Raw genomic sequence first — 26,057 nt, 5'->3', positions numbered from 1 at the left:
GTGAATAGTAAGGTTGCCACCCATCCCATTCTCCGTGGGACACTCATGGGTTGAGCTGCCTTATCCCGTTGTCTGCTGTGCAAAGTAGTGGGACTTGAAAAGTCCTGCTTTTCAATTGCACTGAATTGCCGTGGAAAAGTCGCAATTACTTCCGGCTTTTCTACGGCAATTCAGTTATGTCACTAACCCAGACCTGCAGGCATAGCTGCTGCCTGTTAGGTCCAGGTGCTTTAATTCATGCAGCAATTGGCTGCAATTCCTGAAAGGGGTGGGGATTGGGGCAGGAAGAGCACTGCAAAGATCTCAGCTGTAGGAGCACTTTGTTTTAAACGCTTATACAGCCGCTAAAAAAACAACCGAGATTTGTTTTTTTCTTGTTTTTTTTTTTTTTTCTAGTGAGCCAGCCATTCATTCATGCAGCCAGCCAGCCATTCATTCATGCAGTCAACCAGTCACCCATTCATGCAGCCATCCATTCATGCAGCCATCCATCCATCCATTCATGCAGCCATCCATCCATTCATTCATGCAGCCATCCATCCAGCCAGGCATCCATTCATTCAGCCATCCATCCATCCCATCCAGTCATTCGTCCATTTATTCAGTCATTCATCCATCCAGTCATTCATCCATCCAGCTGCTAGTCACACCAACCAGCTAGTGACTCCAGCAGCTGGCCAGCTAACCATTCCAGCAGCCAGCAAGCTAGCCACTCCAGCAGCCATCTGTCATACCAATAACTGCATCTCCTTCACTGCTGCTGTGGTTACGTCATGGTAGGGGGTGTGGCCAGTGTCATATTGGCCACACCCCATGTCCCACTTTGGCCCGCTTAAAAGGTGGCAACCCTAGTGAATAGATATTAGCATAATGGGAGGAGTTGAACTAGTGATAGGTACGAGATGAAAGAAGGATGAGGGAGAAGAGGAATCGAGTTAGGTAGCTTATTAAAGATAGTATATGTAAACAGAGAAGAGAGAGCTTATATTTATGAAAGGAGGTATAAATAGCCAGGGGAAGGGGAGGGAGTACTATCTGAATGTGATGTGATAGAACCAAAAGAAATATTTCAGCTGGGGTGACTAAGTGTCACTTGTTACTGCAAAAACAGTTATCAATACAACTGACAGGTCAAGATGTAGGTTTTTGATTAGTTTAATTTGTGAAGCAGTGTGTTTTTTTTTGGCCTGTATTTATATGGTGTGCATGTTTGTGTGTGTGTGGAGATATACATGTGTGACGGAGTATGTGTGTGTACGTATTCAAGTTCAAGTCTGGAGATAGTCGTCATCAGTTCAGATACCTGCTTTTAGGTCTCATCACAGCTCCTAGGGTGTTCACCAGTTGCATGGCAGTAATCATTGCTTATTAGAGGTGGCATAATACCACGGTCTTTCCGTGTTTAGTTGATTGGCTCCTAGCTGCACCATCCAGGGATAAGTTAATAAAACAAGCTTTGTTTCTAGTAGGATTCCTCAACCACTTGGCATTGCTTTGAATGCATCTAAGTGCACAACTCTCCCACACATAGCGCATGGTCTTTTGGGTGTACATCCTGGATATTCTGGAATGTAAAGCATTCCTGGACTCCAAGAAGCTTGCATGTTTACATCTGACAGTGTGCCAGCTTTTCATGGTTCTACGGGGTACTTCCATGCTCAAAGTCCTGCGTTATATGGCTGCATCTATCATCACATTATGCAGTGCACATCTACATATGAGACCCTTGGAATGAGCTGTCCAAGTACAGATGAGCTGTTCAAATACAGAGGTGCGAGTGTGCTGTCCCAGTGGATTATTCCAGTCTGATCCTGCATGCAGCAACTGTTGATGTGGTTCCATTCTCCTAGTCACTTGGCTGGCAATTCCTTCCATATGCCATGACTGTCCCACTGTCTCTTCTTAAAGATGTCTCTGCCAGGAGGTAGGGTGGGACATCAGCAGGACAAAACAGCACAATCCTTCTGGACACAGCAGGAGCTACTGTTACATTTTAGTGTACTGAAATTCAAAGTGGTCCTTTTGTGGCCCATCAGGAGTTCCATTAAGTCGGTTCTATATTAAAATCTTGAAGTCTGACAATATCGAATACGATATTGTCGATACGAGAATAGCAAAAGCGCACTACATCAAACGTTTAAACAGAAAATCTCCGTAGGGGGAGATTTCTGTTTACTTCAATGTAGTGTGTTCTCGGAGTTGGTATATTTAAGAAGGGGGGTGGAGTGCAGGGGATCTGCCCCCCTGCCTACACACTATTTAGGTTTTTTTTTTTTTTTTTAATTTTTTAATTAATTTATTTTTTTGGTTTTGTTTTTTTTTTATTTTTTTGGTTTAGATGGTTTAAGACTTCGATCACTAAAGTTTGATCTTTAGTGATTCAAAGTTTTAAACCTTCAAGATTATAATATAGACCCCATTAAGTCCTGTATGGATGTGCGGCACAGAAGGCTGAAGCCCTAACTGCATCCCAGGTGATAAGGTTTTGATTAGAGAACCCTTGGACCGGAAGAGCCAAGCATGGAGGAGTAGAAGTGAAGGGTCTTGGCCCACCTCTCTCAGAGAAGGGGAGGGTTTCTCATGCCCAGGGGAGAACATGGATATTGTATGATTTCTTCATTAGATACCAGAGAAGCTATTCCTCATGCTTCAGAGCTGGTGGAGCAGGGTTGTTGGCTATCATATGATCATTGTGGAAGTAAGAGACGTCTTAGTGCTGATACAAGTTTGTAAGTTCCACCATACCTATTGAATCAAGCACAAATGGGAACGTAGGGCCATAATGAAAATACCTCAATTTAATGTGAATGGCTTTTTGAGTTATGACTCCTCATGGATGATGTTTGCCTCAGGTGGTGAGCAGATTGAATAGGTCAGGAGGCCAAGATTGAGCTGACAATTAGAAGACAAGGCCATATAGTCGGTATGTCAGTAATGTGATGCATCAGTAAGCAGAGGAGAACTTGGTCCTTCCCCGTGTACCAAGAAGTCATCCAAGCCATGGAATGGCTTTGATGGCAATGCACATCCAAGCAAGTCCAATATGCTGGCCAACAGGCTGAGCAGGACCTTCCTGCTTCTGTATGAGCGGACCCTAAACCAAACCATAGCGAATATCTTTTACAAGGGGGGTCAGCTGTACGTTGGCCTGTTTGTCACCTGCAAATGTGCAGTTTATAACATTCTTCTCATTCATCCAAGGCCCTCACAGCTCAGTCAGGGATGTCATGATGGAATCAGCAGCACAGAGTCTGCCTTGCCTTTTCTCTTTTACATGACCTTTAACAGCATGAAAATGCAAAGCACTAGAGGTCAAGAGTAGTGCTGCTAGAGATTCTTGGCTTGTGCAGGGTTGGTGTCAAGTGCTGGTTCTGCACAGTGAGGAAGGACCACCAAAACTGCTTCCATGCAAGGGATCTAATTTCTCATCAAGCTAATGTCCATCATGTAGACATTGGTATTTTTCAACAGTAGGTATGGCTTCTCCAGGTTATGGCATAGCTAGTAATCCTGAATTCAGAGGTTAGGCTGAGGAAGTTCTAGCCATGCCAAAGAAACGTTCCATTAGAAGGAATTACAAAGACAAGTGGAAAGGTTTTACATATTGGGTAGCCATGGATGGTGTCATTCCCTAGCAAACGCATTTTCTCCACTGGTAACATAAGAGTAACAAAGCTCTGTGTCCCAGGTCACGTGACCTGAATTCTGTTAATGTCTCAGGAGCTTGAGAGTGCAGGTAGGGAGAATGGGCTTGTCCATCCATGGGAGAGAAAGGACATTTGTGCATTGGTTGATTTCTCTAGTGGTGACCAGGGAATCAACCACATATTGCCTACTGTGGGTGATAGAGACATCCTGCTAGTATCAACCCTTGTAAAAGTGAAGGGCGGTGTAGTGCTGTTTACCCTTTGTATGCATCACGCATAGATTTGGGCAAGTGAAGAACAGGTGGAAAAATGCTGAACCAACCACAGAGGCTGCCTTAATAAAGACCTTTCCTGGTCAACCCTTACCTCTTATGATGTGTGGAATGAATAGGCTAATTTTCCAAGAGGGGGGCTGAGGGTCAGCTGGCACTGGAGCTGAAGGCGAGCCAGAAAAAAAAAACCTTTTCACTAACTTAGCTACGTAGCTGAGCTGTGTTCAGTCAAAGCATCAGTTCTTTCTTTGGTGAGCACCTTGCAGCTTTTTCAATCTTTCTCCAAGTCCTTGATCTTCTAGTTCTGACTGCCTCTAAAGCAAACAATAAGCCTTGTAATAAAGGCCCCTCATTCATAACTAATTGTCCCCCAAGAAACCTGTATTTTATAGTAGAGAAACTAACTAAAAGCCCCATTAAGCCTGCCACCTCAGGTAAACTCATATTTCTATCTTGGAAAGCCCTCTTTCTACTTGCTGTTACTTTCTCCAGAATGATTTGTGAAGTTCAAGCTGTGTTAGTCAGAAGTTTTTATATGATCTTCCACAAGGACAGGGGTGATAGTGAACCCCTCCTTCATGTGAAAAATAGCTGCAGTTCTACTTGATCCATACTATTAATTGCTCTGTTTTCCCCAACTGCCAAAAATAAAGGAAAATATATTTTGCATTGCATTGCATGAGTATACACAGGATTCTAAGTTTTTATCAGTTGAACCAAAGAATTCAGGAAAACTGATCAGCTTTTCACTTTCTTTGCTCCTCAGAGAAAGACGTTATACCATTTTGTCCTCTTCAGATGAATTTTGGATTATATGAGTTTCCACTACATTTCAGCTGGACAAGGCTTTCCCTGAGTGACCAAATCCCATTTTACCAACTGCTTTCCTTAGGCGTATGCCTATAGAAGGTATTTGTACAGACTCCACTTGGACAGAACTTAGTGTACTCACTAAGGATTACAAGCTTCCTTTGGAGCTGCTGTGGTTAGTAGTATGTTAGGTTAGCCAGGCCTAAGAAGAGGGTTAGCTGCGGACTTTATTTTGCTTGTTAGGGTGGACTACTCTTTATCAGATCTGAAAGACCTGTTTTGCCGTAATGATAGATCTGTAACAAGGGGATTCAGCCTCGGCAACACTTCCCACCCTTCAGTTTCCCCTAACAGAGCTCAGGGATGTGTTTAGTTCCTGTTCCCTTTCTCTTTACCCATGACAGATATTGGCCAGCACAGATGTTAAGGGCACATGTACAGTCTGCCTGTATTGGATGGGTAACTGTAAATTCACCTCAGGGGTTCCACCTGTGTCCCTCTTGGATGGAGCAATAGGTGCTGATCATGGAAATAAGGGTAGAACTTGGTTAGGCTTGTAAGGGCCCTAGGGCCATTAGCCTAGTAACTTCCTATGATCCTGTGATCCTAAGAACTGGAGAGCTGAGAAGTCCAAAGCATTTAGGGATACATAAGGAAGAAAGAATTCAGGTCCCAGGAGCTGAGCAGTCCTAGTGTCAGCAGCATGTAGTCCTGCTTGTTGCTGAAAGTAGGCATACTCCTTTCAGATTATTATATGATAAGACATAGTTTTTGTTTCTTTTAGTCCCTTTGTTTAAAAAAGTGTGTGTGTGTGTGTGTGTGTGTGTGTGTGTGTGTGTGTGTGTGTGTGTGTGTGTGTGTGTGTGTGTGTGTGTGTGTGTGTGTGTGTGTGTGTATATATATATATATATGTATGTATATCTATATATATATACATATATATATATATATATGTATATATATATATATATATATATATATATAAAGAGAGAGAGGAGGGAGATTGGTAGTACATATTGTTGCTTTTTTTGACTTGCATAAAACTATGATGTACATTAAACCATATCTTTACTTTTTTGGAACAGTATATTTTTAATTACTTTCTTTAACTTGCTCACATCGTTGTTTCACTGTCTTTCGTTATCCTGATGAATCTTTTTATCCCCATGTCTGCTTCAGTACATTATTTCAGTATTATGCATTAACTATTGGTGGTGTGAAATTCTAGAAAGAGAGTAAAAATATATTTTCGTGGTAACACCAGACAGACAGTATGTAGCAAAATGGCATTGCCACATTCAGATTGGGCCTCTTGGCTTTTCTGGCTGTAGAGAACTCAGCACAGCTCCTCGTGGTATCCAGCAGAGTTCCTAGAGCAGCAGAGAAAGGAAAAAAGCAACTTTCCAGATTTTAAGTATTTTTTCTTGCATTTTTCGACCATTTGTGTTATTCGACGACTGTTTCTGTCTATTTTATAGTGGTATTACCTGTTTTTCCTGTTTTTATAAGCTTTAATTGTTGGTTGCACTTCTTAGTTTAAGTTTGCTTAAAAGTTAAACTACAGGCTAATACACTCAAGTGTACTAGCTTTTGATAGCATTTAATTGAAAAGCAAAGCATTTATTGTGTTTTCTGTTCTGTCTGTGAAAAAAAACTTGAAAAAAAACAAAAAAATAATATTCTTGTTCTCCTAACTTTCCTGGCTAGTTTGTTCCAGTGATCAGATTTTGCTGATCCCTGGGCTTTGTCTTGGTTCCTGTACTTCTCCATTTTCTTTTTTTGGTCAGGGGGAGGTTTCTTTACTCACCAATGGGAGTAGGGAGTACTGAGCTGCCTGTTTGTCCTCAGAGGAGTGGTTTAAGACAGTAACTTGTAGTTCAGTGGCCATTTTGGGTGATTTCCTGCCTTTTCCAGCCCCCTGCTATAAAGCACGCTTTGGCAGGCTTTTCTGGCTGTAGAGAACTCAGCACAGCTCCTCGTGGTATCCAGCAGAGTTCCTAGAGCAGCAGAGAGAGGAAAAAGCAATCTTTCCAGATTTTAAGTATTTTTCTTGCATTTTTCGACCATTTGTGTTATTTGACGACTGTTTCTGTCTATTTTATAGTGGTATTACCTGTTTTTCCTGTTTTTATAAGCTTTAATTGTTGGTTGCACTTCTTAGTTTAAGTTTGCTTAAAAGTTAAACTACAGGCTAATACACTCAAGTGTACTAGCTTTTGATAGCATTTAATCGAAAAGCAAAGCATTTATTGTGTTTTCTGTTCTGTCTGTGAAAAAAAAACTTGAAAAAAACAAAAAAATTTTCTTGTTCTCCTAACTTTCCTGGCTAGTTTGTTCCAGTGATCAGATTTTGCTGATCCCTGGGCTTTGTCTTGGTTCCTGTACTTCTCCATTTTCTTTGTTTGGTCAGGGGGAGGTTTCTTTACTCACCAGTGGGAGTGGGGAGTACTGAGCTGCCTGTTTGTCCTCAGAGGAGTGGTCTAAGACAGTAACTTGTAGTTCAGTGGCCATTTTGGGTCATTTCCTGCCTTTTCCAGCCCCCTGCTAAGCGTGCTTTAGCGCGATTTAGCGCGGAGTTGCCACTAGAGCAGCATCGGGCAGCGCCAGTTTAACAAGGTTAAACTTTTTCTGGCTCCATAAAGTCTGTTCTTCATTTTTTCCCGTAGAACTGCTCTACTAGTAACCTAAACAGTATATCCCTTGACTAAAAGCGCAGCACTTGTTCCTAAAAGTTTTTTTTTTTTTCCTCAAAAAAAAAAAAAAAAAAGCTCAGCACTTGTCACTTCTATATTATACAAAGTCCCTCACTTGCGAACCCCCCCCCCCCCACAGGAGTACCCACTTCCTTACTAAGTTCTCTCTTATTCAGTCTCATACCTAACTTCTTAATTTTTCTAGCATGTCAAAGGGCCAGATGCTGGCGTCCTCTCATCTGGGAATATTGAGGCAATGTTACAATTGCCTCATGTACACAGACAACCCTCTCCTCCTCCCACATAACACAAATAATTGCGAGAGATGCAGCTATTTAGCCAAACTGGAGGCTGAGCTCTCTCAACTCAGGACTGGCAAGACCAGACAGGAGGAGAAGGAAACTACACACACCACAAAACCAGCCTCACATAATGCTACCACACCACTGAATCAAACACATAAACACACAAAGACATACTCGGAGTTTACCTAAACAGCGGAGGCCTCCAAAGCAGACACCCAAACAACTGCTACCTCAAGACACCCCACAAGCAACACATAAACCACAAAATCAGTGTGCAAAGCAGTCACAGCCCTTAAGGCCAAATACAACACCAAACATACTTGTCATAGGTGACTCCATAGTCAGACACACTGACGTCCCACTCACCAGGCTGAACAAGGAGAGGGTCACAGTAAGCTGCCTATCGGGCGCTAGAATCCGCCACATAACACAAGCACTCTGGTCACTCCACGGCAGGTACAAATATGACACAGTCATTGTCCATGCTGGTGTGAATGACCTGAGACGTACCTCCCTGGACTACATGAAAAGAGACATAGAGGATCTCTCTGATTATGTAGCCCAGGCAGGTATGACCCTGACCCTGAGCAGTATCCTTCCTTTACCAAGAATGATGCCACAATATAGAGACAAGATGATCAGCTTTAACAATTGGCTTAATGTCTGGTGTCATTCAAAGGGGATCCAGTGTCTGTCTGCCTAGGATGACATGCTTGACAAGCCACGCTGCTTCGCAAGGGATGGCTTGCACCTGTCACCCTGGGATTCGGATATTGGCTAAGGCTCTTGCCACCCCATAGTGCCTTTTAGGCAAGGCTCAAATTCTAAACCTACCACCCTAGAAAACAAAATGGGAAGAAACTGAGGGTAATGCTGCTCAATGCCAGAAGTCTAAATCTCAAAATGCACGCACTCAAGGCCCTTCTCAGTATGGAGAACATCGATGTCTGTGCTGTAACTGAAACCTGGTTGAAGGCTCCTGAGAGCACCCGGGCACTATTAGGTTTTACCTCATATCATGCGTTCCGGCCCCAAAACCCGGACCACACCACAAAAGGAGGGGGTGTATCCATATTCATCAAGGATACCCACACCTCCAGGTTGGTGGCAACGCACGAAGCTTCGGAAACCATCCAGGTGCAACTAACCATAGGCAAAACTGCTCTACAAATTGTAGCATGCTACAGGCCACCCTCTCAAACTCAGGAACCCCACACAGCCTTCCTGAAGACACTGGAGGGTATAAATGTATCTCCAAACACCATCATATTGGGTGACTTCAACTACCCAAATATAGACTGGGAACATTTCTCAAGCCCTAACTTTCTAGCCCAGCGGTTCCTGGAGTTCATAAATTCAAATGCCATGGAACAGCTAGTCACTGTTCCCACGAGAGGAGAAAATATACTAGATCTCATTATCACAAACATGGGGACAAAATGCTCCACACCAGAAGTATATCCCTCATTGGTTAGATCTGATCATAAACTAATCTCACTGGAAATCCACATCCCGCCCCCACCCCAAACAAAAAACACCACAGAGAAGAACTTCTCAAAAGCAAACTTCACACTACTCAAGACTGGTGTGGTATCCTTCAAGGCCCCTGAGCCAGTGGAAACAACAACCCAAGCTGCGGAAGCACTTACAAATGCCTTCTATGAACACCTCCAGGACTGCATGGATCAGGCAATCCCAAATAAAACCAAGACTCTTTCCACAAAGGGCAAATGTCCAGTCTGGTGGACCCCAGCCATTAACAAACTTTACAATAAGAGGAGAAAGCTATTACATGATAGAACAAAATCCATAAAAGGGAAGTCACCCCTGATCATTATTAGTAAAAAAATATGAGCACTCATAAAATCAACTAAGGTCAATTTTGAGAGAAAAATTGCCATGGATTCAAAGGACAATCATAAGGCCTTTTTCAGCTATGTTAGGAACTTGGGTGGAAACTCCCAGATATGCTCTGAATTAGTCCAAAATGATAGAAAAATCACTGAACCCACAGACATTGCCAACATACCGGCAGACAGGTTCAGTGCAAACTTCACCCCCCTCTCCCCCGCTAAAGGAGAGATAACTATCCCAGCGGAGTGTAGCCTCCCAGACATCTCAAATGCGCAGGTGAAAGCTGCTCTCTCTAAAGCTAAAAACACAGCATCAATGGGACTGGATGGTGTCCCCGGCTGTGTGCTACACGAGCTAAATGAGGAATTAAACCCGCACATAAGGCAGCTGTTTAATCTCAGCCTTACCACAGGATACGTGCCCAAGGAGTGGCGTACGGCAACTGTGGTCCCACTCCACAAAGGCGGTGCCTCTATGGACCCTGGTAATTACCGCCCCATAAGCTTAACAAGTCTAGTCTGCAAAGCTATGGAGAGGATCATAATGGAGCTCATAAACAAAGATATAGGGGACTTGCAGACATTGGACCCGACCCAGTTTGGCTTCATCAAGGGCAGATCATGCCTTTTGAACTTGGTTGACTTCTTTGAAACAGTCACCAAGGCCATTGATGAGGAAAGGCAGTCCATACAGCCTACCTTGACCTTGCAAAGGCTTTCGACACAATACCCCACTCGGTATTGTAGAAAAACTTACCAGCTTAAATGTAAACCCATATGTCACAAGATGGGTTGCAAACTGGCTTAAGGACAGAACCCACAGGGTTAGAGTTGCTGGCGCTATGTCAGACTCCAAGCCAGTCACAAGTGGTGTCCCACAGGGCTTGGTCCTTGGCCCCCTATTGTTTGGCATCTACTTCTCAGAAGTACAGGCCAACATGGGAGGACTTTGGCTGACAAAGTTTGCAGATGACTGCAAACTGGGCGCCATAGTGGAAAGTGCATCGGACACGGATATCCTTCAGAAGGGACTCACGGAAACAGATAGGTGGTGCCAGAGCCATGGCCTGAAGTTAAACGCCAAAAAATGTATAGTCATACCCTTCGGGAAAAACAAGGTAACCCCAAGCTACCATATAGGCGGCAATCCACTAAGCACAGAAGAGGTTATCAGGGACCTGGGGACCCAGGTTGACAGTGGCCTTTCTTTTGACACTCACGTTGCTAAAGTGGTTAGAAAGACCTTCTACATTGCCCACCTGATCATGAAGGGATTCACATCCAGATCTACTGAGGTCATTGTTCCCCTGTACTCTTCACTTATCAGACCAATGATCGAGTACAATGCCCCATTCGGGATGTATCTCACCTGACATCTGCAGCAATTGGAGAGACCTCAAAAGTTCCTCACCAAAAGGATAAAGGGACTCCAAAATATGTCATATGCTGCCAGATTGAAGAAACTCCAGCTCTATTCAGTCGCATACTGTCTGCTCAGAGGTGACATGTGCCTGACATACAAGGCCATGTCCAACCCGGAATTAATGGGCATGCTCCACCTCAAAAAATCCAAATCCACCAAAACCACTAGAGCAAGCGACTTAAACCTTAGCACGGATATAAATAGGACGTGCTGGAGGGATAGGTTTATCACTCAGAGACTCCCTATGCTGTGGAATAAAATCCCGGTCCATGTGAGGCAGAGCACCTCGTTGGCTCTGTTCAAGAGAAATCTTGGCCTGTGGATGGGAGATCGTAGGTTTACCCCGGGAATCATCTCTGTGTCACTGCTGGACAGAGGCACAACAAACTAATGGGCACAGTATTTTTTCATATAAGGGGTGGCGTAAGCCACAAAACTTTGGGCTAGGCTTATAAATGCCTTAGGGCAGATAGCCTAGTATAAACCTATGAACCTATGAACCTATGACATTTGATTTCATGCACTGTGGAGACACAGCATGAGAAATACTGATGAAGGGGAGGAATGAGCAAGCAGTTGTACTCCTCCATCACATGATCACACTGGAGCACTACATCTTATGTCTGAAACCCTTTGTATTGTTTTAAAATTCCAAGTAATGCTTCAAACATGTTTCAGAAACATTTTCTGATTGTAAATGTGGAGGTCCTAGGTAGCGCTGTGGTGTGAATTAATAATAAGATGAGTGATTATGGTTTTGAGGAGAACTGTAATAAACTGAGAAGTGCACAGCATGTAAAATGGCATATAATTACACTAAAAGTATACTGCAGCTTACAAAAGAAACTAAGTCTTGCCGCACTTTTGCAAACACTAATACTTCCTGAAACTTGCTGAATTACATCAAATAATGTCTTATTTCGACATTCGCTGTAGTAACTTGCTCTGCTTCCCCTCTCCTGAATATACAGAAACAAGAAAGCTTCTTCAGAAATTTAAATATAAGCAACTGCCATAGGAAATCATGGTTGAGATGCATAAACAGAGGCAGTTTCTTAATTCAAGTCTGTTAAGGGAGTTACTGTTTTGCCTGCTAGACTGTATATATCACCTCAGACTGTTATATCTCTTTTTCAAGATTCAAAAATTTCAGTTTTTGACTTAAAAGCCAGAGACATGCAGGGAATAGTATGTCTTTCATCAGAAATCAATAGTTTTTTTCCAGATTTTATATTTTTCCTGAAAGTTTTCTATGTGAATGCTTTTATTTTCAGTTTCTTTGCAAGTTCTATACATTTTGCATATTTATTTGAAAAGAACATTTTAACTTAATTATTTGAGATAAAGAATGCTGCCATTTCTTTGAATACTAGTGGACAAAGTTTTATTTATTAGCTTATGGATTTATGCATTTTAGGACTCACAACTATGTGGAGTCCACCCTATGAAGAGTTACTACTCAAAGTTAATTGTTACTGTTTAAATATTTAAATGTAGGCTTATTTTCAGGATAAAACAGTAAGGTGTGATTTTGTTTATTTCTGGCTAACTATTAACAGCATACTGTAAACATGGGAATATAGGGTGTTTTTGCAGTAGAGTTACTCTTTCACCCCCCCCATCGTCACCCTAGAAAATATTGTGTAAGTGTGCTTGCAAAATTATTTTGGCCAAGTTGTAGTTATTGCTGGTAAGAGTGAATTGAAAAGCACTGGGCTCCAATCTGAGGTTGGTGAAATCCTATGTATCCACTTATTATAACTCTGAGCTATAGCTGAACAGAATAAAGCTGATTTGGGTGTGGCAGGATTTATCTATTACTCAATGCAGCAGTAAATATTTACTGTATTTCCTTAATGCTAATTGCTCTTTGTTTATTAACTAGCAGCAGTGGTGGAATGCAAACATTATCACAGGTTCTGTCATGCCATAGACATTGATGGCACCAGTATGGGAGTTAAAACATAGACCATGTCCACCTCAGATTTTTTGGTGACAGCAAACAGAATTTTATAACTATTCATCTCAGTGAACATTTTTATGCTTGACATAACATATGCTTTGTGTTAATCCATTCATGGATAAATTATGTTGTACAGTTGTGTATTTCTGTACTGTACGTTTGATTTGCAGTGGTTTTATTGAAAGGTGGTTATTTTCATTTAATTAAAGCTTTATAAGTGGGATTCTCCTAAAAGAAACCAACAAAATATATTTTTACCTGAAACAGCAAAAAGAAACTCTGCGTTATATATGGTAAATGGACAGAGTGCCTGTGGTGCATAGACCCCAACACCTATGAGACTTACAAGAAGAAGGGAGGAGACTCAAAGGCAGCCAAACAGGTATGTTTACATTATTTATGATCCACCACATTGCTTGCCGGGATCACATCTCCTGCTTACCGGAAAGTTACTTGTTTCCTTGTATATCTAATCATTTAGGTACCCAATATGGTACTGTAAATCTGGTAGGAAATCAGAATGCTTTTTTACATATTATATATGGTGTGGCCCAGGACTGTTAAAAAGCTGTCTGAATTTTAATTATACATCAGTATAACAACAGTTTTTACTAGTATCCAAGTAAGAATTGCTTACCTATGTAATGCAGTGCAACACAGAGGAGAGCAGACAGGACAGCAGTACCAGCATCCTGTCTTGATTAGCTTTTCTGTTTGTCGGTGGCAATCCGTGATCCAGTGTACATAAACTAGTCAAAGAGGAATGAATTAAGATCATCTGTCTTCCTGAGCCATAACATGGGGTGCATTTTGGGCACTCTGAGGATTACAGAGTACTATGGGCATCTTTGACCCAGCGATTTTTACATTGCAGTTTAATGCATGACATTGAATTGTGAAGGAGATGCAGACTGATGGAGTGACACCATCCACAACCTATGATTCTAGAAGAACTTGTGTATTCAGTGAGATCTTGCCTTCACCAAAGATAGCCCTCAGAGAAAAGATAACGGAGTTTCATAACTGGTACCCATCAGTGAAGACAGTGTATATCTGCATACTGGTTAGACTTGTGGCTCACCATCACTTTTTACAGAGATTATGGTTTTCACCCCCACCCCCAACAAGTTTTTCTTGAAAGGGAAATTTGCCTCCTGATGGCACCTTTCAAGCGGTGTAAAATTAATAAAACCATGTCAGATTTAGCAAAAGTAATACAAGTAAAAAAAGTGAGGGTGGATTTCATTAAATATCAAAATCATAATAAATGTTCTGTGTTTACATTTTCATGCTTTTTTGCCTCGTTACTGACACCTTAAGTGCCCAAATTCCTGGGTGCAATGCTTACTTCTGATCCCTTAGGATGTTGGGAGTGTGTCCACCTACACTGGATATAAAAAGTATACACACCCCTGTTAAAATGCCAGGTTTTTGTGAGTTAAAAAAATGAAACCACAGTAAATAATTTCCAAACTTTAATGTGACCTATAACCTGTAAAAGTCAATTGAAAAACTAAAAATTTGTTAGGGGAAAAATATAAAATATAAAAAACGTACAATAAGCTGGTTGCATAAGTGTGCAGACCCTTAAACTAATATGTTGAGGCACCTTTTGATTTAATTACAACAATCAGTCTTCTTGGGTAGGAGTCTGTCAGCATGGCACATCTTGACTTGGCAATATTTACCCACTCTTTCTTGCAAAAGCGCTGCAAATCTGTCCAATCGCTAAGGCATCTTTTGTGCAATTTTTTTCCCAGGGAAAAAATCGCTGGGCAAACCACAAAAACAACAAACTGACAGACAAAATAAAGTGGGGGGGGCTTTGCCCACAGACCCTCCCAAAGTGGAGGTTTGTGCCCTGCACACACCCCCCTACTTAAATATGCCAATTCTGAGATTGCACTAGAGTGGGGGAAACAGCAAATTCCCGACAACGACCCAGCGATTTTTTTTTTCCCCTGGGGAAAAAAACGCTGCTCTGGCCATTCGAGATTTAGGCATTTCGTGCTACATGTGTCGACGTAATGGCATTCGATGTTCAGCCCTGTCGACATGCTAATATAGACCCAGCCCAAACATATGGAGAACACAGGAGATTGTTGTCACATGTAGTACACAACCAGTACTTGCCAGAAATTCCTGCAGCTCCTTCAGTCTTGCTGTAGGTCTCTTGGCAGCGTACATATCCAGTTTTTGTCTTGTATTTTCATCAATTTTGAAGGGATGTCCAGTTCTTTGCATTGTCACTGTTGTCCCATATTTTCTCCACTTTTTGATGACTGTCTTCACTGTGTTCCTTGGTATATCCAATGCTGTGGAAATTTTTTGTACACTTCTAACTGATACCTTTCAACAGTGTCATCCCTTTGATGCTTTGTAAGCTCTCTGCGAACCATGGCTTTTGCTGTAACAGGCAACTGAGTAAATGTCAGGAAAATCCTACTAGGACAGCTGAACTTTATTTGAGGTTAATCAGAGTCTTTTTAATTGATGGCAGGTGTGCACCCAAAAAGACTGAATGCTGAAGCACCTTTTGATTTAATTACAGAAAGTATTAGTTTAAGGGTGTGCACACTTACACAACCAGCTTATTGTATGTTTTTTTATTTTTTTGTATTTATTCTCCTAACAGATTTTTTTTCAATTGAATTGTACAGGTTATAGGTCACATTAAAGGTAGGAAAAGGTTTGAAATTATTTATTGTGGTCTCATTTTTTTATATCGCAAAAACCTGGCATTTTAACAGGGGTGTGTACACTTTTTATATCCACTGTATAGCCATAAAATATTTTACAGTACAAGGCTACCTGAGAAAGTAGGATACCTGATAACCCTAAATAACACATTACTGTGTAATTCTTGATGTTCTTCGTGTTTCACTGTTACAGTCATCACATTTGGGTTATCTGCTTGCAGTAGCCCTCAGTCGGTCTGATTAACAAAGTCTTGGGTCCTGCATCGGTTGCTGTCCCTTCTTCCATAACGTCAGGTTGTTAGGGGTATAAAACATGCAGCTGAGGTCATTACATCAGTCTTTCTTGCCGTGCGGTGCCTGAAGCAGAAGCAGTTCGCAAGTGCTGGTCGGCCGACTCTTGAATTTTTAGTTTTCGAGTTTCGGAACTGAAGTCTTCAACTAAAGCTAAGTACCCCGTTTACTGATGTCAGTAAAAGTTAATAATTGCTTTTCTTGTGGAAAGCAAATACCTCACAAAGATTTTCATTCGTACTGTATGCCTTGCCTAGGCCCTGATCACAACATACCTTGCTGTCGGTTTTGTGCTTTATTTAATCAACGCACTATCCGCCGTTGGTATATTTTCGCCTTTAAATATTTCGGTTCTCAGTCCAGTTATCCAGAAATGTCATCAGTAAGCCATCCGACTACCAGAATTCCGAAAAAAACGGAAAGATAAAGACAGAGACAGGCCACCTAGGTCCAGAGCTGCCAACGACGCTTCTCCTAAGCCGGTCGCCAGTTCGCCGGTACTCAGTGAGGCGCTTTTGCAGCCCCTGATACCCGCTACTTCTGATTCACAGGCCTCTACTGAGACCCATTCAGAGTCCGGTATGCCGCGAGATGCTTCAACTGTGGAACCTGTGGATGTCTGTACCTTTGATGGGTCCGGAGCCGCTGTGCAGGCACCGGCTACTGAGGGTGTATTCAGCCCTATGGACTTACATATTAAACCGACACCTCCTTCTTCTTTAAGGCCTAAACCTTGAACCATGCCTAGAAAACAGACGTCCAGGCCACATGCTCAGGCCTCTATGCCATAAAAAACAAATGATAAGAATGGCTGAAGATCTTATAACTTTAATCAGGGGAAGCCAACCACCCTCTTCTAAGAGGCCTAGGACTGAAATTGTTTATGAATCTTCTGACCAGGATTCTGATTTTTCTGATTCTTCTGATTATCTGGATTTACCCTTATCTACTTATGAGAATTCTGATGCAGAGGACTCTATTCCCTCTGCTTCCCCCTCCAGAGGATTTTTCTTTTGGTGAAACCTTGCACACTCTAAGGGAGCATTTAAACTGGGAAAGCCAGGATTTCTCTGATTCGAAAAAGAGGCTTAGGGATTTCTTACTCCTACCTCAGCGTAGGCCTTTAGCTATTCCTCCTGTACTATACATTGTTGATGATGCCTTTTTGGAATCTAGTTTGGCCCCTGATTCTTTGCCTCCTGCTCCCAGAAAACCTGACTGATATTACAGGGTTCCTGATTCTCACAAGTTCCTTTTTAAAAATCCTATTGTGGATCCAGAGACTGTTTTACAGGGACCCAAGGGTATTAAGGCCTCTGCTGCCAAAAACCCTACCCCTTCTGATAGAGATTCTAGGACGCTGGATAGATGGGGTAAGAAGGTTTACACTTCTGCAACCTTGGCCATTAGGGCCTTAAACTGTCAGTTTCATATGTTAAAGTATCAACAACATATTATTGGATTGCTTAAACGGAAAATTATGTTGATTCCTGACTGGGCTGAAAATAAGGAATTACAGAATTTAATGCATTCTGATGAACAGGTTGGAAAACATACTTTGCCATGTGGGTTTGATTCTTTGGAGGCCTCTTGCAGGGCTGCTGTCACTGGGTCTGTACTCAGAAGGCATGCTTGGCTTATGGAGCAATCTTTGCCTGATCATGTTAAAGCTAAACTTTTGGATGCACCCTTAAATCAGGACCGCCTGTTTGGCAACAAAGTTGAGGAAGTTCTTAAAAAGATGGAAGGTAAAGCTAAATCTATGCAAACTGTTAAAGATTTTTTACAAGTTCAGCCTCCAAGATTTAGTAGGCATTGGCCGTCTAAGAATTGGTCCTTTCTGGCTCCTTCCAGGCCTTCTCAATCCAAACCCAGACACAACAGAAATCTCAGGTTTCAGTCCCAGGGTACACGCAACAGTAAGCAGTGGGGGGCTTCCGCTTCCAAATCTGGGAGTAGTAAGACTCCCTCCTATGGAAAATGGTCTCAATGACTTGATTTTAAAACTTCCAAGCACTTATCAACTGAATGCTCCTTTAGGTGGAAAGATTGGTCTGCAGGCCAAAAACTGGGAACTCATTACCCAGGACAAATGGGTTTTAAATATAGTGTCCCAAGGATACAGATTTCACTTCCACACATTACCAACGCCAAAAGGTTGGCCAGATTTACCCCCAAGTCAGTGGGCAGAGGCTCAAAAGCAAATACTGTCTCTTTTAAACATAAAGGCTATTCAAACTGTACCAGAAGAGGAAAAAGGACAAGGTTTCTACTCAAGAATTTTCCTGGTATCCAGAAAGGACAATTTATGGCGTCCTATCCTGGACCTGTCTAAACTCCTTTTTGGTGATTCCAAAATTCACGATGCTGACTCTTCATGAGTTGCTTTCTATGCTAGGAAAAGATGCCTGGATGGTAACACTCAATTTAAAAGAAGCATACCTGGACATCCCTATCAGGGTATCTTGCAGAAGATACCTACGCTTCAAAGCAGGCTACACTCACTATCAGTTCTCTGCACTGCCCTTTGGCTTATCTACTGTGCCCAGGGTATTCACAAAGTGCCTAGCCCCAGTCATCACATTTTGCAGGCAAAGAAATATTCAAATGTACCAAAACCTGGACGATTGTTTAATTCAGGCAGAAAGCCAGGGCATACTTTTGAATCATCTGGCCATTGTGCAAAGGGTGTTAACTTGTCTGGGGTACACCATAAACTAAAAGAAATCACACCTGGTACCCTGTCAGCAAATCATATTCCTGGGAGCAAGCTTGAATACAACTTTCCAGATGGCTTTCCTCACGCCAGAGAAACAAATTCATTTGACAACCTACTTCAAACAATTGGCCACAAAAACCCTACTATCTGCAAGGCAAATACTACAAGCCTTGGGGTTCATGGTGGTCTGCATTCTTCTAGTTACATATGCAAGACTGCATATGAGGAAACTACAATGGTATCTAAAAAGCCTGTGGTGTCAACATTCTCAGGATATAGAAGCAATGATTCCTCTCATACCTTGCCTATGCCTAGAGTTTCTTTGGTGGGCAGAAGCCTGCCACCAAAACAAGAGACTACCATTCACACAACCCCCTGCCGCCCAAACCCTAACAACAGATGCATCAGATTATACATGGGGGGGGGGGCTCACTTGGCAGGGAAGTGCATTCAGGGCAAATGAAATCCAAGTTAAATGTACTTGCATATCAATCAAAAAGAAATGTTAGCTGTACAGCATGCTTTGACAGCCTCCAAGGACTACATTCTTCCAGAACAATTAATGGTAAAGACAGGCAACACCACTGTTATTTGGTACTTAAACAAGCAGCGGTACACATTCTTACCCCCTATGCAAACTAGCCATGGCATTGTGGAACACAGCCCTGGGCTACCAGGTGCATCCACAAGCTCAATTCCTGCCAGGAAAACTAAATACACTGGCAGACTAACTAAGCAGAAACCTCATGGACCCACATGAGTGGAAGCTGGAACCAAGGATTTTCAACATGTTGACAAGCAAATGGGGGAGCCCAGATATAAACCTGTTTGCCTCCCCCCACAACTGTCAATTGGACAAATTCTGCACAAGGACTCCCCACAAACAAGCTTGGAAAGTGGATGCTCTGTCCTTCAGCTGGAATGCCTTCCCCCCTCTGCCTCTGCTCTCCAGAGTACAATAAAGATCAAACAAGACAAACCAAGGAAGATTTTGATTGCACCAGACTGGCCGCGCCAACACTGGTGTACCCGCTCTTGCACAGTGTGTCACTGTTGGCCCCTTGGCATCTGCCTCAGACTCGTACCCTATTGTCTCAGCAGGAGAACCATATTCTGCACCCTCAGCTTCATACACTGAACCTAGCAGCCTGGCTAATTACCTAATCTCTCCTTTACCATCCCTCAGTAAACCAGTGATGGATATCATTTTAGAGGCAAGGAGGTCTAGTACTAGAAAATCTTATGCTGAAAAATGGAAAAGATTCTGTGCCTGGAACCAATCTCGAGGGATGAGCACAGCAGTGCCCATTTACGTCAGATTTTACAATACTTAACTGAGATGCTTCACAAGGGCCTGTCTTTCTTCTCCATCAAAATTCATGCCTCAGCCATTTCAGCTCATTATAACAAGAACCTCCCCTCTTCTCTCATCCACTGCTTAAGCAGTTCCTCAGAGGGGCCAAAAATCTACAACCACCCAGGAGAACCCCAACTCTAGCCTGGGACCTTAACTTTGTATTGGAAAAGCTCACCCTTCCTTCTTTGAGCCAGCTGCCACTGCGGATTTAAAATTCCTCTCTTGGAAAACAGCTTTACTTTTAGCAATCACTTCAGCAAGAAGGTTATCTGAATTACAGGCCCTCATGGCAGTGGAGTCTTTCATCATCTTTCATGCGGACAGGGTGTCCCTCAGGACCAATTCCTCTTTCATGCCCAAGGTGGTATCCAGTGTGGCCCTTAATCAGTCCATTCATTTGCCAATCTTCTTCCCTAACCCACAGAACAAAGGGGAACGGATACTGCACTCCTTAGATGTGCACAGACAACTTAAATTCTACTTGGACAGGACTAAACCTCAAAGGAAATCTGACCAACAGCTGGTGGCATTTGCTGCAGGGGCAGAGGGGAAGGCTATTTCAAAGCAAAACATTTCAATATGGATAGGCCATTGCATTCATTTCTGCTACAAGCACCCATGTAAAACCTATCCCACAGGGGATCAGACCCCACTCAACCAGGGCTGCATCCACCTCTACAGCCTTTCTCAGAGGCGTCCCTACCAGGGACATCCTAGAAGCTGCTACCTGTGGTTCAGTACATACTTTCACCAAGCATTACCATCTGCCAATTTTCTCTAAATCCAGAGCTGGCTTTGCCACTGCAGTCTTTCAGGGCCTTATAGCTGGTCCTAATGCTGTCTAAATTCCTCCTCCCATTCTTAGCTTTGGGAATATACCTGAATGTAATGACTGCAACAGTGAAACACGAAGAACATAGTACAGTTGTGTACACTTACCATAAATGTAGATGTTCGAGTGTATTCACTGTTGCAGTCCTGGTTACCCTCCCTCCAGTCCCCTTTCTTCTTTTGGATATACCTCTACTCTACTTTACTATGCTCAAAAGCTTTTTGGTGTATTTGCTTTTTTGTTTGAGGTATAACCTTGTATTTATAGATTTAATTGCTTCCCATTAGGGGGGCACCTGACATCTGGGGCAAGAAAAAATTGATGTAATGGCATTGGCTGCATGTTTTATACCCCCTGATGACCTGATGCCATGGAAGAAGGGACAGCAACCGGCGCAGGACCCAAGACTTTGTTAATCAGGCCGACTGAGGGCTACTGCCAGCAGATAACCCAAAAGTGATGACTACAACAGTGAATACATTCGAACATCTACATTTATGGTAAGTGTACACAACTGTACTTTTCCTCACTCCCTCTGTGACCCTAAAAGAACAAGACGAATTCCTTATTGACTTAAATAAACTAGTACTCAAAAATAACTGAATGTATAACTTTTAGGAGCCATTCTGATGCAGGCTTTCTACTGTTAAGTGATAATTTGGCAGCATTTCAAGCCTCCTAAACTCTGAGAATACTGCAGCCTGTGCAGAATTGTTCACAGAGACCTTGTACTGTCATGTTAATAGCTGCATCGAAACAGCTGTACCTTTCAGGAATAATCACAGAAGAAACTTGTAAAAAGCCACCCTGGTGGAATTCCAACATCAGTGCATAACGAAAGGAAGAAAATAGTGGGAAAGTTAGGAAGTGCACGGAGCAGCGAGACAAAACCTTCCTCATCAGTCTAAACAAATAACTCAGACAGCTGGCTATCAAGTCGACCAAAGCCAATAGTTTTTTTTTGGTCTCCTGAGACCTAATTTTTACCAGCCCAGCACCTAATGCCCATTGCAGGACTACCAGCTACTCTGTAAACCCCAGATTTGCCTCATTCTTGCTGGGGCCATTCATGGATCCTTTGGGTATCCTAGGACTTGTCCAGGTTGTCTATCAATTATTTATCATCCAGTTCCCCATGACCATGCAGTGCACTGCTGGAGAGAAGCACCCCCCTTCTGTCCAAGCTCTGACCAAGTGACGAGCGACACTCCTCGCCAACCATGCGGCTGGCTATCCCTGGCCAACCAGAGATCTGTGGCTCTGCAGTATCATTATGTTTAGGCAGGATTCTGACTTAAAGGTGTTCATTCATATCTCACAGATGGTAGCTTCACACCATTGGCTCCTCAGGCAAGCACATACACCAAATTTCTGAACCTGTGGTTCATCTTGTACTGAGCAGGATTACTGTCGCAAGCAACAGCACATCATCAGTAGGGTAAAACGAACCTGTTTCATGACTGTCTAATCCCAGCTCATGTTCCCTATTAGTGGGTGAACAATCCAACGCTTGGTGAATTCTGCTTCACAATGATAGAAAGAGCCGACATCAAAGGATCAAAAAGTGACATCTATTGAACACTTGGCCGCCACAAGCCAGTTATCCCTGTGATAACTTTTCTGACACCTCCTGCTTAAAACCCAAGAGCCAGAAGGATCGAAAGGCCCCGCTTTCACTGTCTGTATTCATACTTAAAATCAAGATCAAGCAAGCTTTTGCCCTTCTACTCCACGGGAAGTTTCTCTCCTCCCTGAGCTCACCTCAAGACACCTGCATTACTCACACCAGGGTGCTCGGAGCCAGAAGGGAGAGCCCCCCTCCACCTCGAGTAAGTGAAAAAATAAGACTAGTGGTATTTCATTAGCGGCTGAGGCCTTCCACTTATTTTACACCTCTCATGTCTCTTCAAAGTGCCAGACTAGTCAAGCTCAGCAGGGTCTTCTTTCCCCTCTGATTCTGCCAAGCCTGTTCCCTTGGCTGTGGTTTTGCTAGATAGTAGGTAGGGGCAGTGGCAGTCTCATTCATCCATTCATGAGCATCACTAATTAGATGACAAGGCATTTGGCTACCTTAAGAGAGTCATACTTACACCCAACATTTACCCATGCTTCATTGAATGTCTTCACTTCGACATTCAGAGCACTGGGCAGAAATCAAATCACGTAAACACCCATCTCAGGCCGTAGCGATGCTTCGTTTTAATTAATCAGTCTGATTCCCATGGTCTGCACCAGTTCTAAATTAGCTGCTAGACAATCCAGGATGCCAACACTCGCCTCCACAAGAAGGGCCCGGCGCCCTTCCAGAGTTGCCAACAATGTCCCCCCAGCCCCCCCAGGAAGGGGGGGTACAGCAAAGGGACAATGCCTCGTCCAGCTGTGGTGCACTCCCAGCCCCACTTCACACCCGAGCGCAACCTACCCAGCCCTTATAAGACAATCCATATCCCAAAGTTAGATCTGACTCGCCAACTTCCCTTACCTACATTGTTCTAACATGCCAGAGGTTGTTCACCCTGGAGACCTGCCGTTGGGTATGAGTACAGCCCAGGTGAGACTTGCACCCTCTCCCCAGGATTTTCAAGGGCTGGCAAGAGCTCATCTGGCACCACAGGAACTGTGATGCTTTACAGGGCACAGGCCCCTCTCAGGGTGAACCCATTCCAAGGTGCCCTGCTCTTTACAAAGAAAAGAGAACTCTGCCAGGGGCCCCCGCCGGCTTCTCTGGGATCGTTTGCATCACTGTACTAGATGTCCTGAGGCACCTGTCTCTACTGCTATGGATTCAGGGATCTGAACCAGACTCCCTTTCAGTCAGCCAAGGTTGATGGAGGCCATCACCTTTCCCTTCAAAACAGCGCTCGCCTATTTCTCAGGACCGACTGACCCATGTTCAACTGCTGTTTACATGGAACTCTTCTCCACTTCTGCCTTCAAAGCTCTCGTTTGAATATTTACTGCTATGGGGGGTATTTTTTTATGACCTGCTCACTCCCTTTCCCCGCCCTCAAATATCTTTGATTATGTCTGAAGGCATCTCCCCTCTTTGAACCACACCTTCCCTTAGGGAGTGTATAAACAAGTGCCCTACCGCCTTGGATGGGCACAACCATCCATTTTCTGCCATTTTGTTAGTCACCTGAGCCGCTAATCAAATCCAGTTCATCTGGGCCGTAGTCAAGGATTTATCCCTCTATGCCACCAGAGCAGCCCCCTTCCAAAGCCAAATATGAGGTAAAAATAGCCTCCCAGGCAAAGGACAATCACAAGGCTTTCTTTAACTATGTCTGCAACCTCAAAGGCAGTGCACAACAATGTGCAGAACTAATTTTGAATGGGGCCACTTACAGTGAGATGGAAGTTAAAGCAAATCTACTTGCTGACAAATTCAGCTCTAATCTTACCCCCTCTCCCCCCAGACTCCCCTCAGGAAATACTGTTGAACATAATCCCAAACTGTCACTAGGGAACAGGTTCTCAGTGTTCTCTGCAAGGCCAAAACACTGCATCGATGGGCCCTGATAATATCCTAGGATACGTCCAAAATAGCAATAAACAAATTCTGTCAGGACCACCAGAATTACTGTTTAACTGTAGCCTCCCAACAGGCTTCATGCCATGTGAATGGAGGACTGCAACCATCATCCCTGTACACAAGGGTGTACCATCTACAGAACCCAGTAACTAGAGATCCTTAAGTCTGACTAGTCTCCTATACAAAGCCAGTGAAAGAATTATCATGGAAGTGACTAACAGTGATGTAGAAAACCTTCAGACACTGGATCCAGCCCAGTTTGATATTAGTCAAGTGCAGGTCATGCCTAGTTAACCTGGTAGACTTCTTTGAGGTGGTTAGTAAAGCAATGGACGAGGACAAAATGGTTCATATGCCTACCTTGACCTGCAAGAAGGCATTTGACACAGTTATTCACAGGCATCATAGACAGATTCACGAAATTAACTATAAACTCCTGTGTCTCCCACTGGATATCCAGCTGGCTCACGGATGGGATAAAAGAAGTTAGGATGGGACAAACAAGACGGTTACTGATGGAGTCCCAAAGGGGAGTGTGCTGGGTTCGCTCCTTTTTTGGCATCTACTTCTCTGAAGTCAGGGCCATCATCAAGGGCCTCTGGCTCACCAGGTTTGCAGATGATTGCAAAATAGGTGCAGTCTTAGAATCCCCCCCTCAAAACCCTAATATCCGCCAAGAAGGGCTGACACAGACAATTGAGTTGTGTCAGAGCCACGGTCTAAAACTCAACACAAAGAAATGTATAATAGTACCCTTTGGGAAGTCAACTACCCCTGAAAACTACCTAATTAATAATACACACCTAAGAGTAGACCCAGTAGTTATGGATTTATAAATGTATGTAGGCAGTAACCTGGCCTTCAACCATCATGTGTCTACAGTAGTAAGGAAATCATTCTTTGTTGTGCAGTGTATAAGCAAGGGTATGGCATCTAGGTTCAAGAACGTGATCGTTTGACTGTACTCGGCCCTTGTTAGACCTATCATTAAGTACAATGCCCCGTTCTGTATGTACCTGACCAGGCACATGCAACAGCTGCAATGTCCACAGTGGTGCCTAACAAGAAGATAGAGTAAATAACATGTCATACACGGATCGCCTCAAAGTCCTGTCCCTGTACTGTACTCAGACCTACAGACTGTTGAGGGGGCAATCTATCCCCAGCTTACAAGACATCCTCAGGCCTCACTTTGATGGACTTTCTGCACATCCTCAAAACAAATAGCATCAGAAGTACTCTGATGGACCTTCTACATGTCCACAAAACAAATAGCATCAGAACTACCCAGTGTAGGGACTTAACCTTGCCTGCGACATAAATAAGACATGTTGTAGGGGCAAGTATGTATCACAGAGACTACCCCTTCTCTGGAACAGGATTCCAATCCATGTGAAGCAGAGTTCTTCCATAATCCAATTGAAGTATAACTTGGATCAATATATGGGAAATCGGAAATCCATTTCTGATCTGACACCTTTATCTCTAATGGACAGAGACAGCCTGTAAATGTTTGACCATCCAAGTCCTAGCCGACATGCACCCCTTAAAATAACCTTACAGTACCAAAACTTGTCACACATATTTAGGATACATGGCCTAGCTTAAAAAGGCCCCTGTGGTCATTAGCCTAGTGTATACTTATGAACCTATTTGCT

General features: G+C 43.2%; 1 protein-coding gene across 1 annotated transcript in view; it reads left to right on the top strand.

Annotated features, from left to right (window-relative positions):
• Positions 1-26,057, top strand: part of OSBPL2 (oxysterol binding protein like 2) — a 256,311-nt gene that overhangs the window by 130,531 nt on the left and 99,723 nt on the right. Inside the window, exon 8 of the mRNA XM_044090414.1 lies at positions 13,234-13,348. Within this exon, the coding sequence (XP_043946349.1) occupies positions 13,234-13,348 (115 nt within the window). The remainder of the gene's footprint in view (positions 1-13,233; positions 13,349-26,057) is intronic.

This window comes from Protopterus annectens, chromosome 12.part0, assembly GCF_019279795.1.
Source record: "Protopterus annectens isolate FY-2018-M chromosome 12.part0, PAN1.0, whole genome shotgun sequence".
Lineage (NCBI taxonomy): Eukaryota > Metazoa > Chordata > Ceratodontiformes > Protopteridae > Protopterus > Protopterus annectens.
The sequence above is the reverse complement of the archived record's forward strand: the minus strand, read 5'-3'. Positions and strand labels throughout refer to the sequence as shown.